This window comes from Grammomys surdaster, unplaced genomic scaffold, assembly GCF_004785775.1.
Source record: "Grammomys surdaster isolate TR1022 unplaced genomic scaffold, NIH_TR_1.0 126076, whole genome shotgun sequence".
Taxonomy (NCBI): domain Eukaryota; kingdom Metazoa; phylum Chordata; class Mammalia; order Rodentia; family Muridae; genus Grammomys; species Grammomys surdaster.
The window spans coordinates 1,658,161-1,679,842 of NW_021620885.1; the positions used below are offsets into that span (position 1 = coordinate 1,658,161).

The window sequence follows — 21,682 nt, forward strand, 5'->3', positions numbered from 1 at the left end:
AGTAAAGGCCATTGCTGGCTCTTTTAATTTAATTTATATTTTCAGTAATGGATCAAGAATCCAACAAGGCTGCTTGGCCTAAACCAGCAGGAGGATATCAGACTATTACAGGCAGGAGATATGGAAGAAGACATGCGTATGTCAGTTTTAAGCCATGTATGACCAGGCATGAAAGAAGCTTAGGCCGGGCTGGTGATGACTATGAAGTTTTGGAACTAGATGATGTTCCAAAGGAAAACACCTCAGGTATGTAACATGCAGTCACTTAAAGGTTATTTATTGTAAAATTTATATGGTTTTCACTATAAATGTAGTACATTTTCTATTTTGAAATTTTTACTGAATTTAATAGCTGTGACATACACATTAAATACAGAAGAAGATTCAATAAGACCAGCCACTAAATACAACTAGTTGTCATGGTGGTGATTATATAGCTGCATCTACCAGCTAACTCCTTTGCCAAGTCTTTTTTTTTTTTTTTTTTTAGTCTTCTCTGTATTTACCTTTACAACAGAATGCAACAGGACATTATTTTTCCACTTACAGCCTTGCTCTGAATTATAAGACCTAGGGAAGTTTAGGGTTTTGCTCTCAATATTTATTGAGAATTTTTTTTAAAAATCCATTTATTTATGGAAACTAGGCCATGCCAGGTGTTTTTTTATGTGAACTGAGAGTGTTTTTCTCTCCATATATTTAAATACTATATTTAACTAAGTTTTCTTTTAACTTCCTCTAAATAACCTAGCTAGCTTACTTTTTTATTATTTTGTAAAATATAAATAAACATCAAGGTATCTGGTAATAATATTCAATTAAACCTTCTTAACTATTCAATAGTTTGAAATGTTATATACAAATATTCTGTACAATGCTTACATTGTTATGTACATTTTATATAAAGTCTTCTGGTTTCAGTTTTTTGGTTCTAAGCAAACTGGATATTGTAGAATATTTTCCTTGTCATTTATATGCCAGAATCTGAATTGCTAGCTAAGTCATTCAATAGAGGCATTTTCTGTTATAAGATTACATTTCAGTTATTTCTATGGTTTATTCATTTTATTACAGCAAATCTCAATATCTTTTGAAATTAGTGATAAAGATAGTCAAGTTTAAAGTAGTTATAGACTTGATTTTCTTCAGTGGTCAGAATTGCAAAAAACTATGACAAATTGAATCAGTTTATTCACTTATTTTTCAGTTATATCTCTAATACCTAAATTATAAATTATTATAATACATGTGGGGATAGAAGTATGAATGTCTAGAAACTAAGATGTAAGTTTTTAATTAATATCAAAATATGACTAGAATCTCATTTCTCATAGCTCTGTTACCTGGTATTAAAATTATATGTCATATTTCTGGTTTTTTGTTTTTTAATTTTGTAATTAAGAGATAGATGAGAATAGTTGGAGGGCAGGTGCTTCTGTTTCTCATTGTATAGATAGTTTCTTTTTTTGTCATAGAGAAGATTTTTGATATTGACACTTAATTTAAAAAAAATCTACAGCAGAAACAGAAGGAGGAGGGTAATGAGAGGCTCTCTGGGGTCAGAGCTGAGTTCCTACTCTAACCAGTCAGACTGCAGTAAAGTTAAGGATTATAGAAACACTTGGTGTATTGTCAAACAGATAATAATGCCGTTTCCATGAATGGGTATTAAATAAAATTTTATCTAAATTATTCTCTTCAAAATGTTTTCTTCTGTCTTTTTTATGAAGGTTCCAATTCATTGGATCAAGTTCACTCTTCTTTACCCAGTGAACCTACGGTTGAAAAAAGTGAAACAGAAATTCCTACTTGTGGTCCAGCACTGAATCAAACCACTGAGAGCAGTCCATCCATTGCCAAAATATGTCATAGTGATGAAATCAGGGAGACCTTAGAAAACAATGCGAATCTTCATAATCACGCTGAGACAGAGCACACTCCAGCAGTTTGTAATGTCTCAAGTGTCCAGAATGGGATTGTGTTGGTTCATACTGACTCTTATGATCCAGACAGCAAGCATGATGAGAATGACTCTCTTCAACTTTGTACCGAAGCTGTGGAAGGTGGTAGACAGCAGAAGGTATTAGGCAATTCAGTCTTTGAGCTGGAAAATAGAGAGGCAGAGATTTACGCTGATCTGTCACCATCAGTTCCCTCTCTCAACGGTGAAATAAATGAGGAGTTTGAAGAGCTAGATTCAGCACCTTTAGAGAAAAATTGTACTGGTGATGCTGAGCTTGTCCATCAGAATGAGCAGGAGTTTCAGAGGTCTTCTGAAGATGGCATTGTTAGAAAGAGGCGACAAGATGATACTGATCAGGGAAGACAGACAGAAAATTCAGCTGAAGATGCAGACTGTGTTCTAGACCGTGTTGAACAAAATGCTAGTGATAGAGCCAGCCACCATGGAAGTGCTCCTGAACAGGTAGTAAGGCCCAAAGTTAGAAAGGTGATAAGTTCAAGCCAGGTGGACCAAGAAACTGGTTTTAATAGGCATGAGGCTAAACAAAGGAGTGTGCAGAGATGGAGAGAGGCTGTGGAAGTTGAGGAATGTAGTTCAGATGACCCTATAATAAAGTGTGACGATTATGATGGAGACCATGACTGCATGTACTTAACACCATCTTACTCGAGAGTTACACAGCGGGAAACAGAACGAGACCATGTAGCATCAGAACATGGAGCTACAGCCTCAGGAAGGCTAGCAGCTCGGGAAAACGCCTTCTGGAATGCCTGCGGAGAGTATTACCAACTCTTTGACAAAGATGAGGACAGGTAAGTCCATAGAAGATTTGGTTGACTTTTGTACTGAGCCAAGGTTTTAAAAAAATATTATATATTTATTATATAAGGTAATGGGTTTAATTATAACATTCTCATACATGTATATCTTGCACTTTGATCATATTGCCACATTTTGCCAGTCCTTTCCCTTCTTGCTGGCCACATTTCTCTTCTCGAATAGTTCCTTTCCACTTTTCATATCTTATATTTTTAAAGCTAGATTTTGCAGAAGAGAGAGCATGCAATACTTGTCTTTTTTCCAAGTTTGACTTATTTTGCTTTATATGGTACTTCCCAGCTCCATCTGATATTCTAGAATGACATGCATTTGTTCTTACGAGTGAGCAAAACCATATTGTATGTTTACATTTTCTTTATCTGTTGATATGCTGATGGACGTCTGGGCTGATTCCTCAATTTGGCTGTTGTGAATTGTGTTGAGATAGAGCCAGTGAGATGGCTCTGTGGGTAAAGGCACTTACTGCTGAGCTGAGCCTGATGACCTGAGTTCAATCCCCGGTTTTCACAGGGTAGAAGGAGAGAATTGATGCCCATAGTTGGTCTCTAACCTCTATACACGCACTGTGGCACTCTTACATTTACATACCTACCCATGCATACATGCACATATAAAATAAATGGGATTTTAAAATTTAAATAAAATAGTGCTGAAATAAACATGAATATTCACGTCTACGATATACTAACTTAGATTCTTTTGTGATATAACTTGGTTATATGGTAGTTTATTTTCAGTCTGTTAAGGGATCTTGTATACAGATTTCCATAGTGCATACACTAATTTACATCACTATTAGCAGCGTAAGAGGATTCCTCCTCTTGTGCATGCTCCCCAACCTCAGTCAGTTGTTTTCTTGATTGCAGCCATTCTGACTGGATGAAATAGACTCTCAGTGAAGTTTTGTGTTTCCCCAATAGCTAAAGATGCGGAACCTTTAGCCATTTGTACTTTTGAGAGCTGGCTATTCAATTCATTTGGCCATTTATTAATTGTATTAAAATTATTATTTGTATATGCTTGGTTTTTTTTTTGCATTAAACCCCTGTTGGATATATAGCAAGTAAAAGATTTCTTCCCATTCTATAGGCTCTTTACTCTGTTAATTGCTTTGTCATGCAGAAGGTTTGTAATTTCATGCAGTCCTACTCATCAGCTCTCTTGGTTTCATTTCTTGAGTTCCTGGAAACGTCAGAAAGTCCTTGCCTATACCTATATCTTAAAGTGATTTGCATCTGTTTTTGGAAAGGGTGGGGGAAGGGAATCCATGTTGATTGTTCTACAGGTGGACATTCAGTGTCTCCAGCACTGCTTGTTAAAGACACTACCTCTTCTCTAGTGTATGCTTCTGGCTTCACTGTCAAAATCAGGTGGCCATAGCTGATGGGTTTGTTTCTGGGTTATCTGATCTGTTTCATTGGTCTGTGTGTCTGTTAAAAAAAAGTACTTTGTTGCTAATAAGATGTCTGATGGACTATCATATGTGATCAAGAAATTAGACATCTTGATGATGAGATATTCTGAGTACTAACCATACATACAAATTGCAAATTATTTTGGTTTCTTTTAGGCATTTTAATAGTTTACAGACATTAGACTTTTAGATACATAATGATTGTTACAAAGAGTAGCTGATTATTTTAATTAACAATATTTCAATGAACACAATACAAAGTGTAAATTTATTGTATTTTTTAATTTCTTAAAGTCATCTGTGTTTAGAGAGTGATTAAGATCACTGTTGATTGACATTACTACATGAAGTTTTAGTAGTTCATGTCTCCCATTTCCTTTTGTATTGGATCCTTATTCTCTCTTCCTGTCACTAAGCTTACTTCTTTTTTATTTACAAATTAATTTCTGAGTATAGGACATAGACCTATAGTCCCCTCATTCTTGTGGCTAAAGTAGGAAGATCATGAACTCAAAGCTAGCCTGACCTACATAGGGGAGACCATATCTCAAAACAAAAATTCTCATTAAGTTTGTTATGGTAGGTACTATTTTTTCCTCCATTCATAGATGATGAAACAGATATAGAAAGTTAGCTAATATAATGTCATATGTGTAAGTGTTATAACTGGGACTTGATGCCTTGAACTCTATGTTATTGTCAAGACTTTCTAATTTCTTTTGAAACATAGATTTCTTCAATTTATCCCAACCTATAAAACAGCAAAAATGGGTAGAGATGGGGGAATAGACAGTTATATTTTGTGCAGCTGCTCAGTTTTTATTGCCAGAGTACAGATTTTTATGTATCTTTTTAAACTAGCTACACACCTAACAGTGCTCCATTGTATACATATTTTATGAGTTGTTAAAAAACTTAACTAGAAATGTATAAAGAGAATTTTCTAATTTGAATATGAAAATATTTTATCTCATACCATAAAAGAAAAAATACTTGATTGTCCTTAGAATTATGAACTAAGCCATTGTAATATGTAGCCCATTATAGGGAGCAATTTAAATATGATTTTCGTAACTTCTGAAGCTTAAAAATGTTAAAGGAAGGTAGATACTTTTTGTATGACTATTTTTTTGTTTGTTTTACTTTTTAAATCAAGAGAAAAGTTATTTTTTTACTCTCAGATTTCAGTACATAACAGCTGATGAAAAAGAGATCAGATAAGAGAAAGGGAACAATGGGGAAAGCAACAACTTAGATTTAGAAACTGTACTACCACTACAAAAATATGTGCTGGAATTGGTCCAGGAAATGGGAAATATTCAAGCTCAGTGTCACCTTCTAACTTAGAGATAATTCCTCTTGCACTATATATAGACCTTTGTTAAGCTATTCCCAAGTTCTTTTTTGTATGCTGTTCTTTTTTGACAGGGATTTTACTATAGAAATGGAGATTAGCTAGGAGGATGCCTATTCCTCCTCAGATTTGATCAGATGACATTGTTATAAGTAGTTATTAAATAGATTGACATGTGCTACAAAATAAGTTGGGTAAGTCCCTGATCTCTATGAGTTAGGAATTGCTAGAAGACATTCAACATACAGGACTCTAATAATTAAACTCATTACTCTGAGCAAGTTGTAGGATAAACATTTTTTTAGGTGAGTAGAAGATGATAGAATTTTAGGAATTAAATCACAAGGTTCAAATTGTTTTGTACGACCAACTATTAGTTAAGCTATGAATAGAGTTAAGGTATTTGCCATGGAGGCCGTGGTCTTTATGCAAAATTACAAAGTTTCAGAATCATAAATTGGCCACAAAACTTGATCTGAAATTAACTTTTTTGATAGATGTTCTCGATCCAAACTAAAATAAGACACAATTTTCAAGCAATCATATTTTGCTTCAGAAACATTTATATGTTTGAAAAGTATTTGCTGACCTATAGTCTATTGAGTGTTGTCAGCTGTTGCTTCTGAGCATGGGAGAAAAGATTTAAGTTCTAAAACATTGAGCCCTAAGATTGTTGGATTTGATTGTGAGTCTCTGCTTTTAGATTACTATCGAAAAGGGGGGAAAAAGTCTTTAGTAGTTTTTCTTTTCCAAGTGGAAGGTTGTTACTGTTTTTTCCTAGTTACACATTTCTTGAAAAAAAATTTTTTCACTAGTGTCTTCACCATTATGGACCCACTAAACCAAAACAAAAATAAAGACCCTTAATATTGCGAGCTTTTTAAAGGAAAATATTAAAAATTGTTTTGTTTTTTGTTTTTAAATAAGCCCTAAAACAAAGTATAGTTTTCATGAGTCCTTCTTTTTAAAAATTAGGGTCCGTCCAGTGGTAGGAAGTGTATTTGTCTAGAGGAATTTTAAATGGTTATGGAATGTGTTCTTAGTATGTTTAGAAGTGATGTCAATATTATGAACAATGGTAGAGTTTTGTAAATACAGTGGACATTAGGAGAAACATGTAGCTTTAATAAAAGCTTTTCTTTGAGCCCTGTTGCAGTGTATTGGCTGATAGAAATTGTTGTTGGGTGTGCCAGAGTGATGGAGGTAACACAGTGAAATACTATAATAGGTCTATGTTGTTTAAGAATCACAGAAGCTGGGCCTGGAGACACACTCTCGAAATCTTAGCACCTTGGAGGAGGTAGGTAGGATTTCAGGAGTTCATGGTTTTCCTTGGGTGTGGAAAGTAAGTTCAAGCCCAGCCTGGCACTCATGAGATCTTCTCATAAAATTTTTTCAGAATAATTTCTGAAGAATAATGAGTCTACCTTCGACTCCATTTGTATTTTGTAAAACCTTAAAATGTATTTTAGGATTGAATTATTGCAATAGTATGAATGAATCTTCTTGTTACTGATCCTATTTCTCTTGCTTCTGTCTCTTGCTTATCTTACCTAAGTCTGCTAAGTGTTAATTAGCAGGATGCTTTTTAATCTGGTATTTGCCTAATGCCAAAATAGAGTATCATGGACTCTAGCTTGCTTTTGACCATGCTCATCTACGTACTTGACTCTGTGCAGCTCTGATAGTAGTACACTGGAGGAAAGGGGAACAGTGACCACTCTTCTAAAGTGTCTTTAAAAAAGAAGTATATAGAACCTTTTTGAGTCTGAAAATTAATTAAAAGAGTTAATTCTCTCCTTTGTATAACTTATCAGTGATATGCCTCAAGATATTTTGTTATGTTTTTATTATAAAGGTAACATTTACAGAACATTTATCAAGAATACAGCTAAAATTCATTTGGATTCTATTAGATATTTTCATTTAGCTACTTAAAAAAAATAGGTGGATCACCAAGTAAGAGCACTTTTGCACTTGCAGAGAACCCAGGTTCAATTCCCAGAACCCACATAGTGATTCATAACCATCTGTATCCCCCAATTCTAGGGAATCTGACACCTTCTTCTGACCTCTATAGACACCAGGCATACCTATATACAGATACACCCCAGGTAAAAGCTAAATGCACAAAAAGTAAAGATATCTAAAAACTTTCAGTAGTGATTATACATTCTTTATAAGTAGAAATTTTGATTACTATGTGGTCACTGTCTTCCTTGAAAAAGTCTTAAGTGATGGCTTAATCATAGTAGAGTGCTGCAGTCTATCAGGTAAACATTCCAGCCAATAGCATTGCTCTGGGCTGTTTGACAGAAAATAATCCTACATCAGTGAATTAGAACTGCAAGGAGAATTTTAACAGTCAGTATATATAATTACGGGATCACACCAAAGAACTAAGGTTAGCACTTCCTCTTAAAGTATACCCTGAGAACTGTAGTAACTGAGGACAGGGATTAAGATCTGGAAGGAAATGGGGATGAGGGAGGGGTTATGATGGAGGGAGAATCTTTCAGTAATACTAGTACTTTTTTTTTTTTTTAAACCTTGGGCCTGTTTTGAAGAGAGATGTGCTGTCCTCTGATTATTTCTTAGAGCGCTTGAAGCTTCATTTAGAGTTGTTCCTGTCACCAGGACTTACTTAATCTTGCCTAAAAGGTTAAACAAAATAAAGCAAAAAAGACTATAAGATACAGGGAAACCTTCAGAGACAAATAATGGAATTCCAGCTACACAGGAGAGCAAAGCAGAAGGATTGAAAAAGTTGCAGGCTTACTTGAGAGTTCATTGCTAAACTTAGCAAGACCCTCCTCAACATAAAAAATAGCAATGGGTTGGAGATACAGCACAATGGTAGAGGCTTGCTTTGCATGTACATGGCCCTAGGTTTAATCCCCATAACCACACAAATGCAAACTAAAAGCCTCTTTCTTTTGATATTGTTTGGAGGATAAAATGCTGATTAGCTTTTTAAAAATATAATTTGATATATTAAAAGACCAGGCTCTGTTACAGGTTTTCTATAATAATGCTCTCTGTTCCCATGGTGACTACGAGCCTTATAAAGAACAAACAGAATACTCAAATTTGTTGTTAAAGGCTGAGATTACTTTTTTACATTCTATATAAATTGAGTATCAAACAAAACGAACATTTTTGACATGGTAGGTACTACCACAGCAAAGAAAACAGCAAACGTCTACAAGCAGCCAAACAAAGACCTTAAGTCACATGCTTAGACATTTTTACAGACTTCTCTATCTTGTTTTCAAAAGTAATTTAGTAATCCCAGCACTCAGGAGGCTGAGGCAGGCAGATCTCTGTGAGTTTGAGGACAGTCAGGGCTGCTGTTGCACAGAGAAACCCTAGGGAAAAAATTTTAAAAAATAATCGCATACATCTTCAATCTTCATGTGGTTTATCATTGGCATGTTTCTTAGATAACATTTATAGTTGCGTTAAAATCAAACTGTAACTTAGTGTCACCCTCTTTACACATGAAGTTGACAAACAAATGAAGTTTTTAATAATAATCACTCCCAGCTCCTCCCAGCTCCATGCCTACCTCCTACCCCACCTTTAGTCCCATGACCCCCCTCCTTTTTTTTATTGTAAACATTTATTGTAATAGTCCAATCAAATGCAATACTGTATTTGTAAATCTCAGGTAGAAGTAACATAAAGTACCATCTAAAAGCAACCTCTTATTCTCTGACTCCACAAAGAAGTGGTTGGTTTTCTTTTTATAGCCTTATACCTGTAAGTACAAGTGGTATTCAAGGTCGAACTGTAATCTATAACAGTGATATCCTTTGTTTGGACCTCCGCTCTGAACACAGTTTTTAATGGATCACTATAGGGTAGATATTTTTTTTTCTTCACTAGGAATATATATAATTACTTAGACTATAACTGTTTAAAACTGAAAAAAACACCTTATTTTCTCACTCATGAGGAAGCAGGTGACCTAGTTTGGGTAATGGTCTAGGGTACAATTTTTTATCTTTAGTGTAAAAAAAAAAGATTAAAGTTGGGTCTCCCAGGAGACTGAAGTCGTCAGGATAATTGAGCTTTTCTTTGGCACAAAAAAGAGGAAAATTGTGGTTAGCCAATAAGCATCCCACTGACATCTCTAAAATGATGAGTTCATCCTATAAAAGAAGTTAATGTTTGCCTATTAAACTATTCACCTCTTTTCAAATATTGTATTATATATTTTATCTCCAATTTTTAACCTAAACATCATTGTAGGCTTGAAACATGAATATTAATAATGCCATCTTATAAATGAGGAAATTAAGCACAGAAAAATTATCATGAATTCTAAGGATATTATTCTGGATTCAAATCTGTCTGGCTTCAAAGCTTGATCTTAGAAATTTGGTATTATCGATATTAGTTTGTGTCTTCAATAAAGAAATTGGCTATTGCAAGTCTGAAAGTTTTAGTAGTAGAAAGTCGACATGGTTGTGGGCTCCTCTGACTTTCTGGGCCAGTTAGGATTTTAGGATTACAAATTAATAATACATATTTGTCATAATTATGTAACATTAATGTCATAATTAGTAACATTCAAATTGAAGTAGTACTAGAAATCATTCATGTGTTTCAGTCACTTGTCACAAATACGCACATGTTTTTTGGAACATCCTTATAAATGCCTTCTGCTAGCCTTTTCAAGTCAAATAATACCAATAAAGTTATATGATTGAACTGTCTTAGTAAATCTACTAAGAGCTAATAAACATTTAGATTTAATGTCTTCTTGGGAACTGTTAATAAGTTATTAAGAAAACTGATTTTATATTTATGTAACTAGGAAATACCTTAGATCAATTCAATTTTTGTAATACTGTTTGTTTTAGTAAAACAAGACCAAAATACTTCATGAATTGCACATCTCCCCAAACTAGAGCAGGATGTGAGGCACAGAAAACAGCTTACTAACTACAGCTTAGTTCATGAGTCTTTACAGATTACAGCTTAGGTACCTAGCTAGGCCATCTCCAGCCACCAGAGGTGGATGGAGAGAGCTCTGGGTGGCTCTCCTTTGGTAAGCCCATCCATTGTGTCTCACAAAGTTTACATAATGCTTAAGAAAAGTAAGTGCAGTGTTAAAGAAGTAGCTATAATACAAAGATTTGGACCAAGTAAGCCAAGTGTCCTGTCCAAGAATAATTGCCCCCCTCAAAAGGCAATTTTATGACAGTTATCGTCAAAGAAATGAAGTTTGGTCTAGTCCTGAGGGGTAAAGGGCCAGTTGGTTGTGAGGACATTTTGATGGAGAAAGAACACATTGAAGTACAACACCCAGAGGACAGTGGTAGTCTGTGTAAGGGACAGAGGTGATCATTGCTGGCTGCTCTCCTTTATAAGTTTCTCCTTTATAAAGAACTACTGAATATTAATAATACAGGCCCAGAAACTTTTTTTAAGGATCAGTATATAAATAGAAAATTGTTTCATTTACATCAGGTGAGTAATACATATTCATTTCAAACATTGTTTTTGATTCCCAAATTGCATTTATTTTTTTTAATTAATTATTTTATTTATTTACATTCCAAATGTTGCTCTCCTTCCTGGTCCCCCCTCCACAAGTTCTTCACCCCATCCTCCCTCCCCTTTGTTTCTGAGAAAGTACTCCGCCACCCACCTACTCTCATCCTACCCTACTAGCATCCCTTCTCTGGGACATCAAGTTCCTACATGACTAAGCGTACCCTTTCCCACCCAGGCCAGACAAGGCAGTCCTCTTGCTACATATGTACAGGGGGTCGGAGAGGGGGCCACTGGCGGAACAGACCAGCCATGTATGCTCTTTGGTTGGTGGCTTAGTCCCTGAGGGGTCTGAGTTAGTTGAAACTGTTCTTCCTATGGGGTTCCAGTCCCCTTCAGCTCCTTCAGTCCTTCCCCTAACTCTTCCACAGGGGTCCCCAGGCTCAGCCTAATGGTTGACTGTATCTATATCTGTATCTGTCTTAGTCAGCTGCTGGTAGGGCCTCTCAGAGGACAGCCATGTCAGTCTCCTGTCTGTAAGTATAACATGGCATCAGTAATAGTGTCAGGGTTTGGTGCCTGTGCATGGGATGGATCCCAAGTTGGGCCAGTCACTGGATGGCCTTTCCTTCAGTCCCTGCTCCGTTTTTGTACCTGCATTTCTTTTACACAGGGTCAAGAATTTTGAAGGTGGATGGTTGGCCCCATGTGAAATGGAGGCCATGTCTACCTACTGAAGGTGGTCCTTTTAGGTTCTGTCTCCCCACTGTTTCAGCTAAGGTCATCCCCATTGGGTCCTGGGAGCCTCTCACATCCCTGATGTCTTGGATTTTCTAGAGGTTCCCCTGAAACCTCCCTCCCCTCACTGCTGCATATTTCTATCCATTCTCCAGACCCTCTGGGCTTCTCTCCTGTCTCCCTATATACCTGATCTTACCCCTCATTCTCCCTCTCCCTCCCTTCTCCCACCCAAGTCCCTATGTCTAAACTCTTATTTAAATACCATTAATTGTATATTCTAGTAAAAATAAAAAATAAAATGATATACTCCATAACCTGCTGTGAGCCATGATCATTTGACAGTTTTACGTTCTGTTGAGTATTTATTTTTGTTGTCTATCTATTTATTTATGTTTTTTTTTATGTTGAATGAACACCTGATTCAGCCTAGGCATCAGTAGTCCTACCTAGCCCATAGTGACTCCATATGACAAAAATAACTTAGTGTGTGATGGTAGTTTATGTCTGTTCTGATTTGCAGTTCAGAGTGCAGTGATGGGGAATGGTCTGCTTCTCTGCCTCACCGATTTTCTGGCACAGAAAAAGACCAGTCCTCAAGCGATGAAAGCTGGGAAACTCTGCCAGGAAAAGATGAGAATGAACCTGAGCTACAGAGTGATAGTAGTGGCCCTGAGGAAGAAAACCAAGAATTGTCTCTTCAGGAGGGGTATGTTGAACAGAGAGATTCATTTATTGAAATGTGCATTATGCAACAATGGCATACACCACATTCAAATGTAGGGTATACTCTTAATTATATATAGAAGCCCATGTTGAACACATAGGTTCTACATTGTGCTTTGGTATTTTGTAGGGAATACTTTTAAATGCTAGCAATTTCAGTATTTTTATGAGGATAGGATGTATGTTTTTATATTTATAAAGGAAATTTGAGTATTTAAAAAGTGGTTTGAAGACTTCCTAGTGTTGCAACTCTTTAATACAGTTCCTCATGTTGTGGTAACCCCCAACCATAAAATTATTTTTGTTACTACTTCATAACTATAATTTTGCTGTTATGAATTATAATGTAAATATTTTTGGAGATAGGTGTTATAACTCATAGGTTGAAACGGCTTATTTGAAAGGTTATTTCAGCTTAGTTAAGTATAATTGAATTAATGTTGCCCATTGCCATACAATGAAGAAACTTGGGAGAACAATCTGCTGTAAGAGGTAAATCTGTGGTAAATTACACTTAGCATATCTTGGTAGTTTAAGTGATTCATGCAAAGAAATAGAGGCAGTTGACATTTTAATTTTTATCTACCTTGATTCGATAGTATTTCCAGAACATTGGTGATGTATAGTAAATATCTCTGACTTTATAACTTAAATGAAAATATTCCTATCTAGGGGTTGTCAAGTTTAAGTTGTGAAAAGCCAGGTAAATATTGTTGGTCATGTATGCCAGTGTCTGTTGTAGCTATTCATCTATTCTGTTGAAGCATAAAATCAGCCATAGGCAATATGTAAGTGAATTGGTAGAGCTGTGTTTCCAAAACCTAGAAAGGACCTGTGGCTCTCAGCTTGGCTATCCTTGTAGTATTTCACCAGTAGAACAAGTTGGAATCTTTCTTTCTCCTACACCCATGTGTGTGTAGCTGTGTCTGTTATTTTAGAAGCTGTTGTGAATGTCATTTTTCCCCTTTGATTATTTCTCAGCAAGGTCATTTACTGCCATATAGAAATTACTGGTTTTTTTTTATGTTTATTCTATTTTGTTACTTTGTTTCAGGTCCTTATTGAATCTGTTTGACTTCTGGTAGAAATTAGAAACATACTCTCTCCAAACAGGGGTTATTAGGCTTCTTCTTTTCCTATGGCTTTCTTTGGCTATATTGAGCTAGATAAGGCTTAAAAGCACTATATTGAATAAGAGGAGAGAGTAGACACCCTCATCTTATCTCTGATTTTAGAGGAATACGTGTTTAAATCACATTAAGGAATAGCAACTTTTTAATTTATTTTATGGGATTCTAGTAAGAATATTGAATTTTAAATCTTTTCAATATAAAAATGATAACAAAATCATTGTGGCCTGTTGATCATCAGAAATTTTATTGCTTAAACTTCTTAATGATACTTAACCATCCTACTTTTTAAAAAAATATATGAAGCATGATTATGTAGTTATGGTTTAATTATGGATTGTTTATATTATTTTGTATAGAACTTAACTGTTGATATCCTTAAATTAGAATGATTTGTAGATTTTGATGTCAGTATCAATTTGCTTTCCCTTAAAAACATAACATTTTTCTTTTTTTTTTTCTGTAGTTTTTCCTCTGTTGTTAAAAATAAGTTATTTATTCTGGTAAACATTGTTAGCATTGGGTGATGAAACACCACCTAGCTACTTTATTTATAAGTGAATATCTTTGATTAGTTAAAAATTTTTTGATGACAACTAAATTTTTTCAATTTTTAGTTTATAAAGCCATATGCTGGAAAAAAAAAATAATCAAATCCTCTTGCAAGTTGTACTCTGATTGCTACAAAGTATGATGACATGCATGTCCCACCAGATGTGTGCGCGTGCGTGCACACACACACACACACACACACACACGCACGCGCACACAAAATAAATACTAATTTTTTGAAGATTTTTGTAAAATAAAAAAATAAATTTAATGGTTAAAGTAGAGCTATCTAGGCAAAGTTAAGGACAGAAATACTGAAAAGGATTGTTTAATGTTGGTGATAAGGTGGACCTGATGTGATAAAAGTAAGTAGGACCCAGACTGCAGCCCATACTGTACCATCTGAAGTTTATTCAGAGAGCCGGAGATTTTTAAATGGAGAGTTAACTGTTCTGGTAGGTATTTTGAAAGATCATCTGCTTTGTACTGATTAATTGGAAATGGGCTAAAGTTTATAAAAAGAGAATGAATTGTTCTGATTGATGGATATGTGTAAGTTTTAGAAAACAAGCTTTATAGCTGAGGATATGAGTCTGTAGTAGAATACTTGGCAGTGTGCATAAAAGCCTCGGGTTGATTATCAATTCAGGCCCTCTCCTTCCAGAAAAAAAAAAAATACTCTTTAAGTTTGAAAATGTTTTGAAGTTTCAAATAATAAAATAGGTTGTTGTATTGATGGAGAATGAGGCATCAGTAATAAGAAAGGTTTTCACTTTGATCACCCAGTAGATGGACAAGGAGATCTAGAAAATAGGAACTTACTTGCAAGTGTTAGTTATCAGTTATCTATTGTCACTGACAAGTAGACCAATGAATATAGCTTTAAGTTTAAGAGAACATTCTTGCTTAAAGTTGGATACCAACACATAAGAATAAATAAAATACATTTGGGGGATATTAGCTATTTTCTTCAAAATCATCCATTATCTAATTTACCTGGTAATTTGTTCTGCTCTAAGTATGATAGGGATATAACTCAACATTGGACACCATTAGTTTTTAAATGGCTAGGTGAAGTCTATAGGATCAGTTGGCTTTATTATGTTACATGTGTATAGCAATTTTCTAAGGATAACTATTGCAATGACGAAAATAATATCATATTGTTAGGGACTGGAAATGTAGTTCAGTGTCAAGTGTTTCGTAGTATCCACAAAGACAAGGGATTTTGTTTCTAGTAACAGGGGAAAAGGAATTAAAACTTGAATTAAAACATTAAAATCTACCCAAAAAGAAAAAGACAAAAGAAGATGGGGGGGGGGAGTGAAAAGGTAGGCTGTAGAAATAGTTCTTGCAATCACTAGTTACAAATATATATAAAGTGACTTAGCTTTGCTTTTATATGGAGAAGTTTATCAGTAGAATTTTAGAGAACTAAAGAAGACCCATTTAAGTGTAAATATATACAAAAAAGGACAATGTGGTATTTTAGGCAAAAGCTAACCAGAAAAGAACTAGTAGAGTTATAGTAATGTTTGCAAACTAATGATAAAAAAGTATAAGTAGAGCTGGAGACCAGGCTCAGTGGTTGTAATCACTTGCTGAGCAATCCGAAGATCAGAGTTGAGATCTCTGCACCAAGGATAGCAAGTCAGGTGTGGTGGGTGACTGTGCTTGGCCCAGGGAGTGCCACCGTTAGGAGGTGTGAAGGAAACAGAGGTAGACGGGTTGCTGGGGTTGCTGGGGCTGCTGGGGCTGCTGACTTACAGAGAAAATATAAGTCCTAGGTTCAAGTCCCAGAGAGACCCTGCCTCATAAGAATTAGTGGAGCCTTACAGAGGAGGATACTTAATGTATTCTTTTGGTTTCTGTGTTATGTGTACAGGCATGTACAATCTGTGTACTCACATATACCCAGACACACACACACATACAAAAATCTTTTTTAAAAGGTCTTGTCTGTGTATGTGTTGGGGGTTGGGGGAGGACAGAGAGACAAAGGACAACTTGTAAGAGTTCGTTGTCTCTACCATGTGGTCCCAAAGTCCTTAGGCTTGGCGACAGGAGCTTTGACCCACTGTATTTTCTCACCAGCCCATTTGTTTTTGATTGAAATGCAGGTAAGGAAAACAGGCATTTAAAATCATAGGTTCCAAGGACTTACAACAACAAGAGTGCACTTACACATACTAAGTAGAATGGCTATAAAATGCAGTATGATGTTTGAAAGCGACATTGTTTTGTTACTTCCTTTTTAATGTTTTCTATCAGGGAACAGACATCCTTGGAAGAGGGAGAGATTACCTGGTTACAGTACAATGAAGTCAATGAGAGCAGCAGTGATGAAGGGAATGAGCCTGCCAATGAGTTTGCACAGCCAGAAGCTTTCATGTTGGACGGGAACAACAACCTTGAGGACGACTCGAGCGTGAGTGAAGACCTGGATGTGGACTGGAGGTTTGTGTCTTGCTGCTGCATGCTTAGTTACCACTGAGGAGACAGTGTAGGCACTGCATGTACTAGGTGAGGTTAGGCTTCTTCCTCTCTCATCCGCAGATGTCACTGTCCCCATGGATGAACTATTTCACTGTTTTTCTCACCCTTCTTTGGCTTTCACATCTTTGTAGCATTGGTTTTAAGAGAAAAACATGTAAGGCTCTGGCTTTGAATATGTCAGTACCTGAAACAATTTCAGACTTACAGAGACATCAGCAAAAGGATGCAGACTATTCCCATGTATACTTCACCAAGATCTCTTAAATGTTAACATTTTTAAACAGTGTTTACACCATTCTCCCTTTCCTTTTCTCTCTGTACTTATGGTATGAATTCTTCTGACCCTTTTTTATAAATAAGTCCACAGAAATTATTTTTTACCTATAAAAATTCTATAATGAATTTCTGAAAAATGCAAGCATTCTCTTACATAACACATAATTGCTGAAATCATAAAATTAATATTGATAGAGTACTAATAATTTAACCCCCAGGGCCTACTCTAGTGTTCATAGTTATCTCATGACTGACTTTATAGGAAATATTTCTCTGATCTAATCCAACACCATCACTGCATTTAGTTAACATGTTTCTTTAATCTGGCCTTAATCTTTTTATTTCAATTCTGACAGAAATTTTAAAAGTTTAGGCCATTTATTTTATGTACTATCCTTCTCATTGTAATTCCAATATCATACATAGAGTTACTGATTTTTAGCAGGAACAACAAAAAAAATGATACATTTTGTCCTAAGTACATGCCAGAAGACACGTGGCAGACAACTTTGAACTTTCCAATTACCGTTTCTCATTTTAGCCAGTAGATTAGTGATTTCTTTCATTCTAAAATGTATGGGTGGGAAGGAATGTTCCTGTGTTCTATATGATGCTTGTTGATTTCCAATACTCCCAAGTTTTCTTAATATATCTCTTTGTGCAATTTATTTGTAATTCAGTGGTAGCCAACTGGTTGACTATTTTAAGGTAACTTGTATGACTTTTTCTGACTCTGATACTCAAATGTTGAGAAGATACGGAGGTCAACAGAAGTTAGCCTTTTGACAAACCATTTTAGACTCTTGGGTTTATACAGTGATATGAGTACATCTACACAGTGCACCCTGTAGGCAACTGGAATGTGGGTCAGGAGCTGTACAGAGATCGGAACTATGTAAGAATGTGGGAATTGACTACAGAAGAAATGAAATAGAATTCATTCCCAAGGCAGCAAGATTGGCAAGCAAATGGCCAATGGCATTCTTGGGTGCTTTGTTTTGTTCTGTTCTGCTCTGCTCTGCTCTGCTCTGCTCTGCTCTGCTCTGCTCTGCTCTGCTCTGCTCTGCTCTGCTCTGCTCTGCTCTACTCTCTGCTCTCGCTCTCTGCTCTCTGCTCTCTGCTCTCTGCTCTCTGCTCTCTGCTCTCTGCTCTCTGCTCTGTTCTGTTTTTAAAGGTAGAATATCAATATATAATTCTAGGTAGCCAGGAACCCACTGGAATCCACTGCCTCTGTCTCCTCAATGCTAGGATAAAGGCATGTACTACCATGCCTGGGTTTCCTAATTTTGAAATACTTAATTCTAGGGCCAGGGAAAATTTGGAATCTGACTTAAGGATAAAGGAAATAGCTTTACACCAGACTCAAACCTGTTTTTCTTGAAGAGCTTATAGTCCGTTAGCACCAGAAGTCATAAAAATGAACAATTCGGTGACAAATAGTTTTCTAGATATTAATAAATGAAGGTGCTCTGATTCTTAGCCACGGGGAGGAAGAGAGATTGGAGAAGCCTTAAGAAAATAAAATCTTATAAAACCTAAAGTAATTAAACAGTTCGGAGTGGGCAGGGGTTTGAGGAGGGCTCTTATTTAGTGATATAGAATTCAAATACAATTATTCTCTGTCTCATATTTTCACCTTTACCCAGATTGGAACTAAAATTAACAGAGAGGAAAATACAGGGAAGGGATTGTATGAGTAAAAACACTGCTGTAAAGCAGGCTTCCGAGTCAGTAGCACAGGGAGAACTTCCTGCAAGCTTTGTGCAGTGAGATCACAGACTGGTGAGCCAACAGGCTATATTAACTCTTTATATTTAACACTTAGCTTTTCTGTTGCTTTTCCTGTTCTTCAGTCAATACAATTCATATGAAAATATTTCAAGAGTTTTCTGCTTACAAAATTTGTACAGCCTACCAATATGGTAGTATGAAATTATCCTCACTGTACGATTTCTGAAATCATAATTATGGGTCTTATTTTTTTTTCAGCCTATTTGATGGTTTTGCAGATGGACTTGGAGTTGCTGAAGCTATTTCTTACGTGGATCCTCAGTTCCTCACATACATGGCACTAGAAGAACGCTTAGCCCAGGCTATGGAGGTATCTTTAAGACTGATAACTCCTACTGTGATTACTTACACATGAATACACCTGAGCACAGAGAGACCCTGTTGTCTAGGTAGCACTGACTTGCAGTTAGATTTGTTTCCTCTCACACACGGGCACACACTTTTCAGCTGTGGGACACATTTGTTACCTCTCCTTGCCTTCTTTTTATTTTCTTAAAAACACAAGCTTATTTTGAAATGTATTGGCCCAAAATTTAAAACCCAGATATTTTCATTTAGGTCACCCCATTATGCTGTTAAACCTTGACACTGGAATTCTTTTCAAAACAAAAACAAAACCTTCATGCTTTCATTTATTTGTGTACTAAGCAGCACACCTCTTCCATCAATAGTTGCTTTTGTTTCTATTCCTCTTCCAGTACTGGGCCCATCTTTGTCTTTAGATAGTAGCTTTTGGTGCAGATCTTTGCAATATGTATTAGACTCATATTAGCATCTCATGTTTGAGTGAGCACAGAATAAAATAGCAAGCATCTTTTAAGTTCTTATAACTGATATTAAAACTTTATACATAGTCTTAAGTAATAATTACTTGAGCATCTTTGCAAAGAAAATGTTTTTTAAAAATTTAATTCAAGGTTGACAAGATAGCTCAATGGGAAAAGGTGCCTTCTACCAAGTCTGGCAAGCAGAATTCAACCCTGGGAACCCACCACATTGTAGGAGAGAACCAACTCAGGAAGTTGTACTCTGATATCCATACTCCTGCACATATACATACATAGATACATAATAAAAATGTAATTATAAAAAATTAATGCAGAAAATTGGTTTAAACTGAGTTACAGTTTTCTCATTTATAATTACAGTTACAAATAAATTAAAATTTTAGCTAATACTTAAATACAAAATTTTACTGGAAATGACATTCCTTAATGAAATGGAGAGAAGCCTTTTTTCTGTCTGATTACTTTTTGAGTTTATACCAAGAAAAACATACTCAGCAAAAATGTTACTTTTTTATCTTTATGAATGTTTGTGTGTGGAGTGTGTGAGTTTGTGTATGTGAGTGTGTATTTTATCGGTGCACATTTGGTTCGCTCCTACTTTCCCACTGTATGGCCATTGCAAGTCATGCTGTGATAAGATACATCTGTACTAGTCTGTGCTTTCAGCTGTTTTGAGAAGTAGAATTGCTGGATTGCATAGTAACTATTTTATTTATTTATTTTCATTTAGTTATTTATTTGGTTTTTTGAGATAGAATATTTTAAAGTGTATTATTGGCTGTCCTGGAACTCACTCTGTAGACCAGGCTGGAATCGAACTCACAGAGATCCACCTGCCTCTGCCATTCAAGTGCTGGTATTAAAGGAATGTGCCACCATCACCTGGCTAAGTAATTCTATTTTTAAATGTTTAAGAAATTTCCTTACTGTTTTCTGTATTGGCTACAACATTTTTTGCATTCATACCAGGAAGGGGGCCCAGTTTTGATAGCCATCTCAATAATAAAGTATTAAGCTAGATGAATAGAATGTTACAGCTTTGTGATCTTGTGATGTTGTTATTAGGATATGCTGTAATAACAACATATAGTGTAGTATTGGCTATCTTGATTGAGAGCATTCAGAAAGAAGGTTCTGTTGTGACATGGGATTTTTGGTGTAGATTTTCTGCATGGACAGAGAGTGCCAGGCAAAAGAAACATGTAATAAAAACCGGCAGCAGAAGGGGAAAGGCCTGCCTGTCAGATAAAAGGGAGAGGATGAGTCATACAGATGGTCATGTGACCAGTTGTTTTTTTTCCAGCCTTCATTGGATAGTCATTTACAGGGACTTAGCCCATAAATAAAGTTGGCTGGGTAACCTTGAAATACTTGTTGACTAGAAAGTGCATGTGCTGACTCTGTGGGAGAAGATAAGAGCTCTGATCATTCATTTGAAAAATGCAGTTATAATGAGCAAGGAGCTTATTACTAAAAACAAGATCAAGATTGTAATAAGCTGGGCTTTCTACAGCTGTGTGTGTGTGTGGGTGTGTGTGCGCACGTGTGTTTGCGCGCGCACACACGTGCGCATGTATTTGAAGTATTTGACTTAATGACCTTGGCAGTAGTCCCATTGGAAGGGAGTTAAATGGGCAAAGGATTGACAGACTATGAGAATGTGCTAAATATAAATTGATGAAACATCTTAAAGATGGTTTCCCGTCACTGTTTTAAAGTGTCTTCTAACAAAGAACTGTACTTTTTCTTCTTCAGACTGCGCTGGCCCATTTAGAGTCTCTTGCAGTAGATGTTGAGGTGGCTAACCCACCTGCCAGTAAGGAGAGCATTGACGGACTTCCCGAGACTCTTGTTCTAGAAGATCACACGGGTAAGGTCAGAGCTGTCAAGTTGGAGATGGCATGTCGTGTATCTTGGTGGATTATTGGAGCACTCAGGAGATGAAGTAGTTACGTAATATATATCTTAAGCCAGAAGCTGACAAACTTTCACCTAGTAGAAAATGTGAAATAAAATTACAAAGGTCAAGTGTTTACCAGCTGTCTTTAAAAGAGGAGTGCTTATGAAGTTCCAAATTATTTTGCTTGAATCGTGCTTGCCAGTTAATTGGCA

At 36.0% G+C, this 21,682-nt stretch overlaps 1 protein-coding gene across 1 annotated transcript in view; it reads left to right on the forward strand.

Moving 5' to 3' along the window:
• Nucleotides 1–21,682, forward strand: part of Pja2 (praja ring finger ubiquitin ligase 2) — a 51,703-nt gene that overhangs the window by 24,491 nt on the left and 5,530 nt on the right. The window contains exons 3-8 of the mRNA XM_028755692.1: nucleotides 46–246; nucleotides 1,731–2,775; nucleotides 12,335–12,520; nucleotides 16,491–16,676; nucleotides 18,981–19,092; nucleotides 21,326–21,440. Of these exons, the coding sequence (XP_028611525.1) occupies nucleotides 46–246; nucleotides 1,731–2,775; nucleotides 12,335–12,520; nucleotides 16,491–16,676; nucleotides 18,981–19,092; nucleotides 21,326–21,440 (1,845 nt within the window). The remainder of the gene's footprint in view (nucleotides 1–45; nucleotides 247–1,730; nucleotides 2,776–12,334; nucleotides 12,521–16,490; nucleotides 16,677–18,980; nucleotides 19,093–21,325; nucleotides 21,441–21,682) is intronic.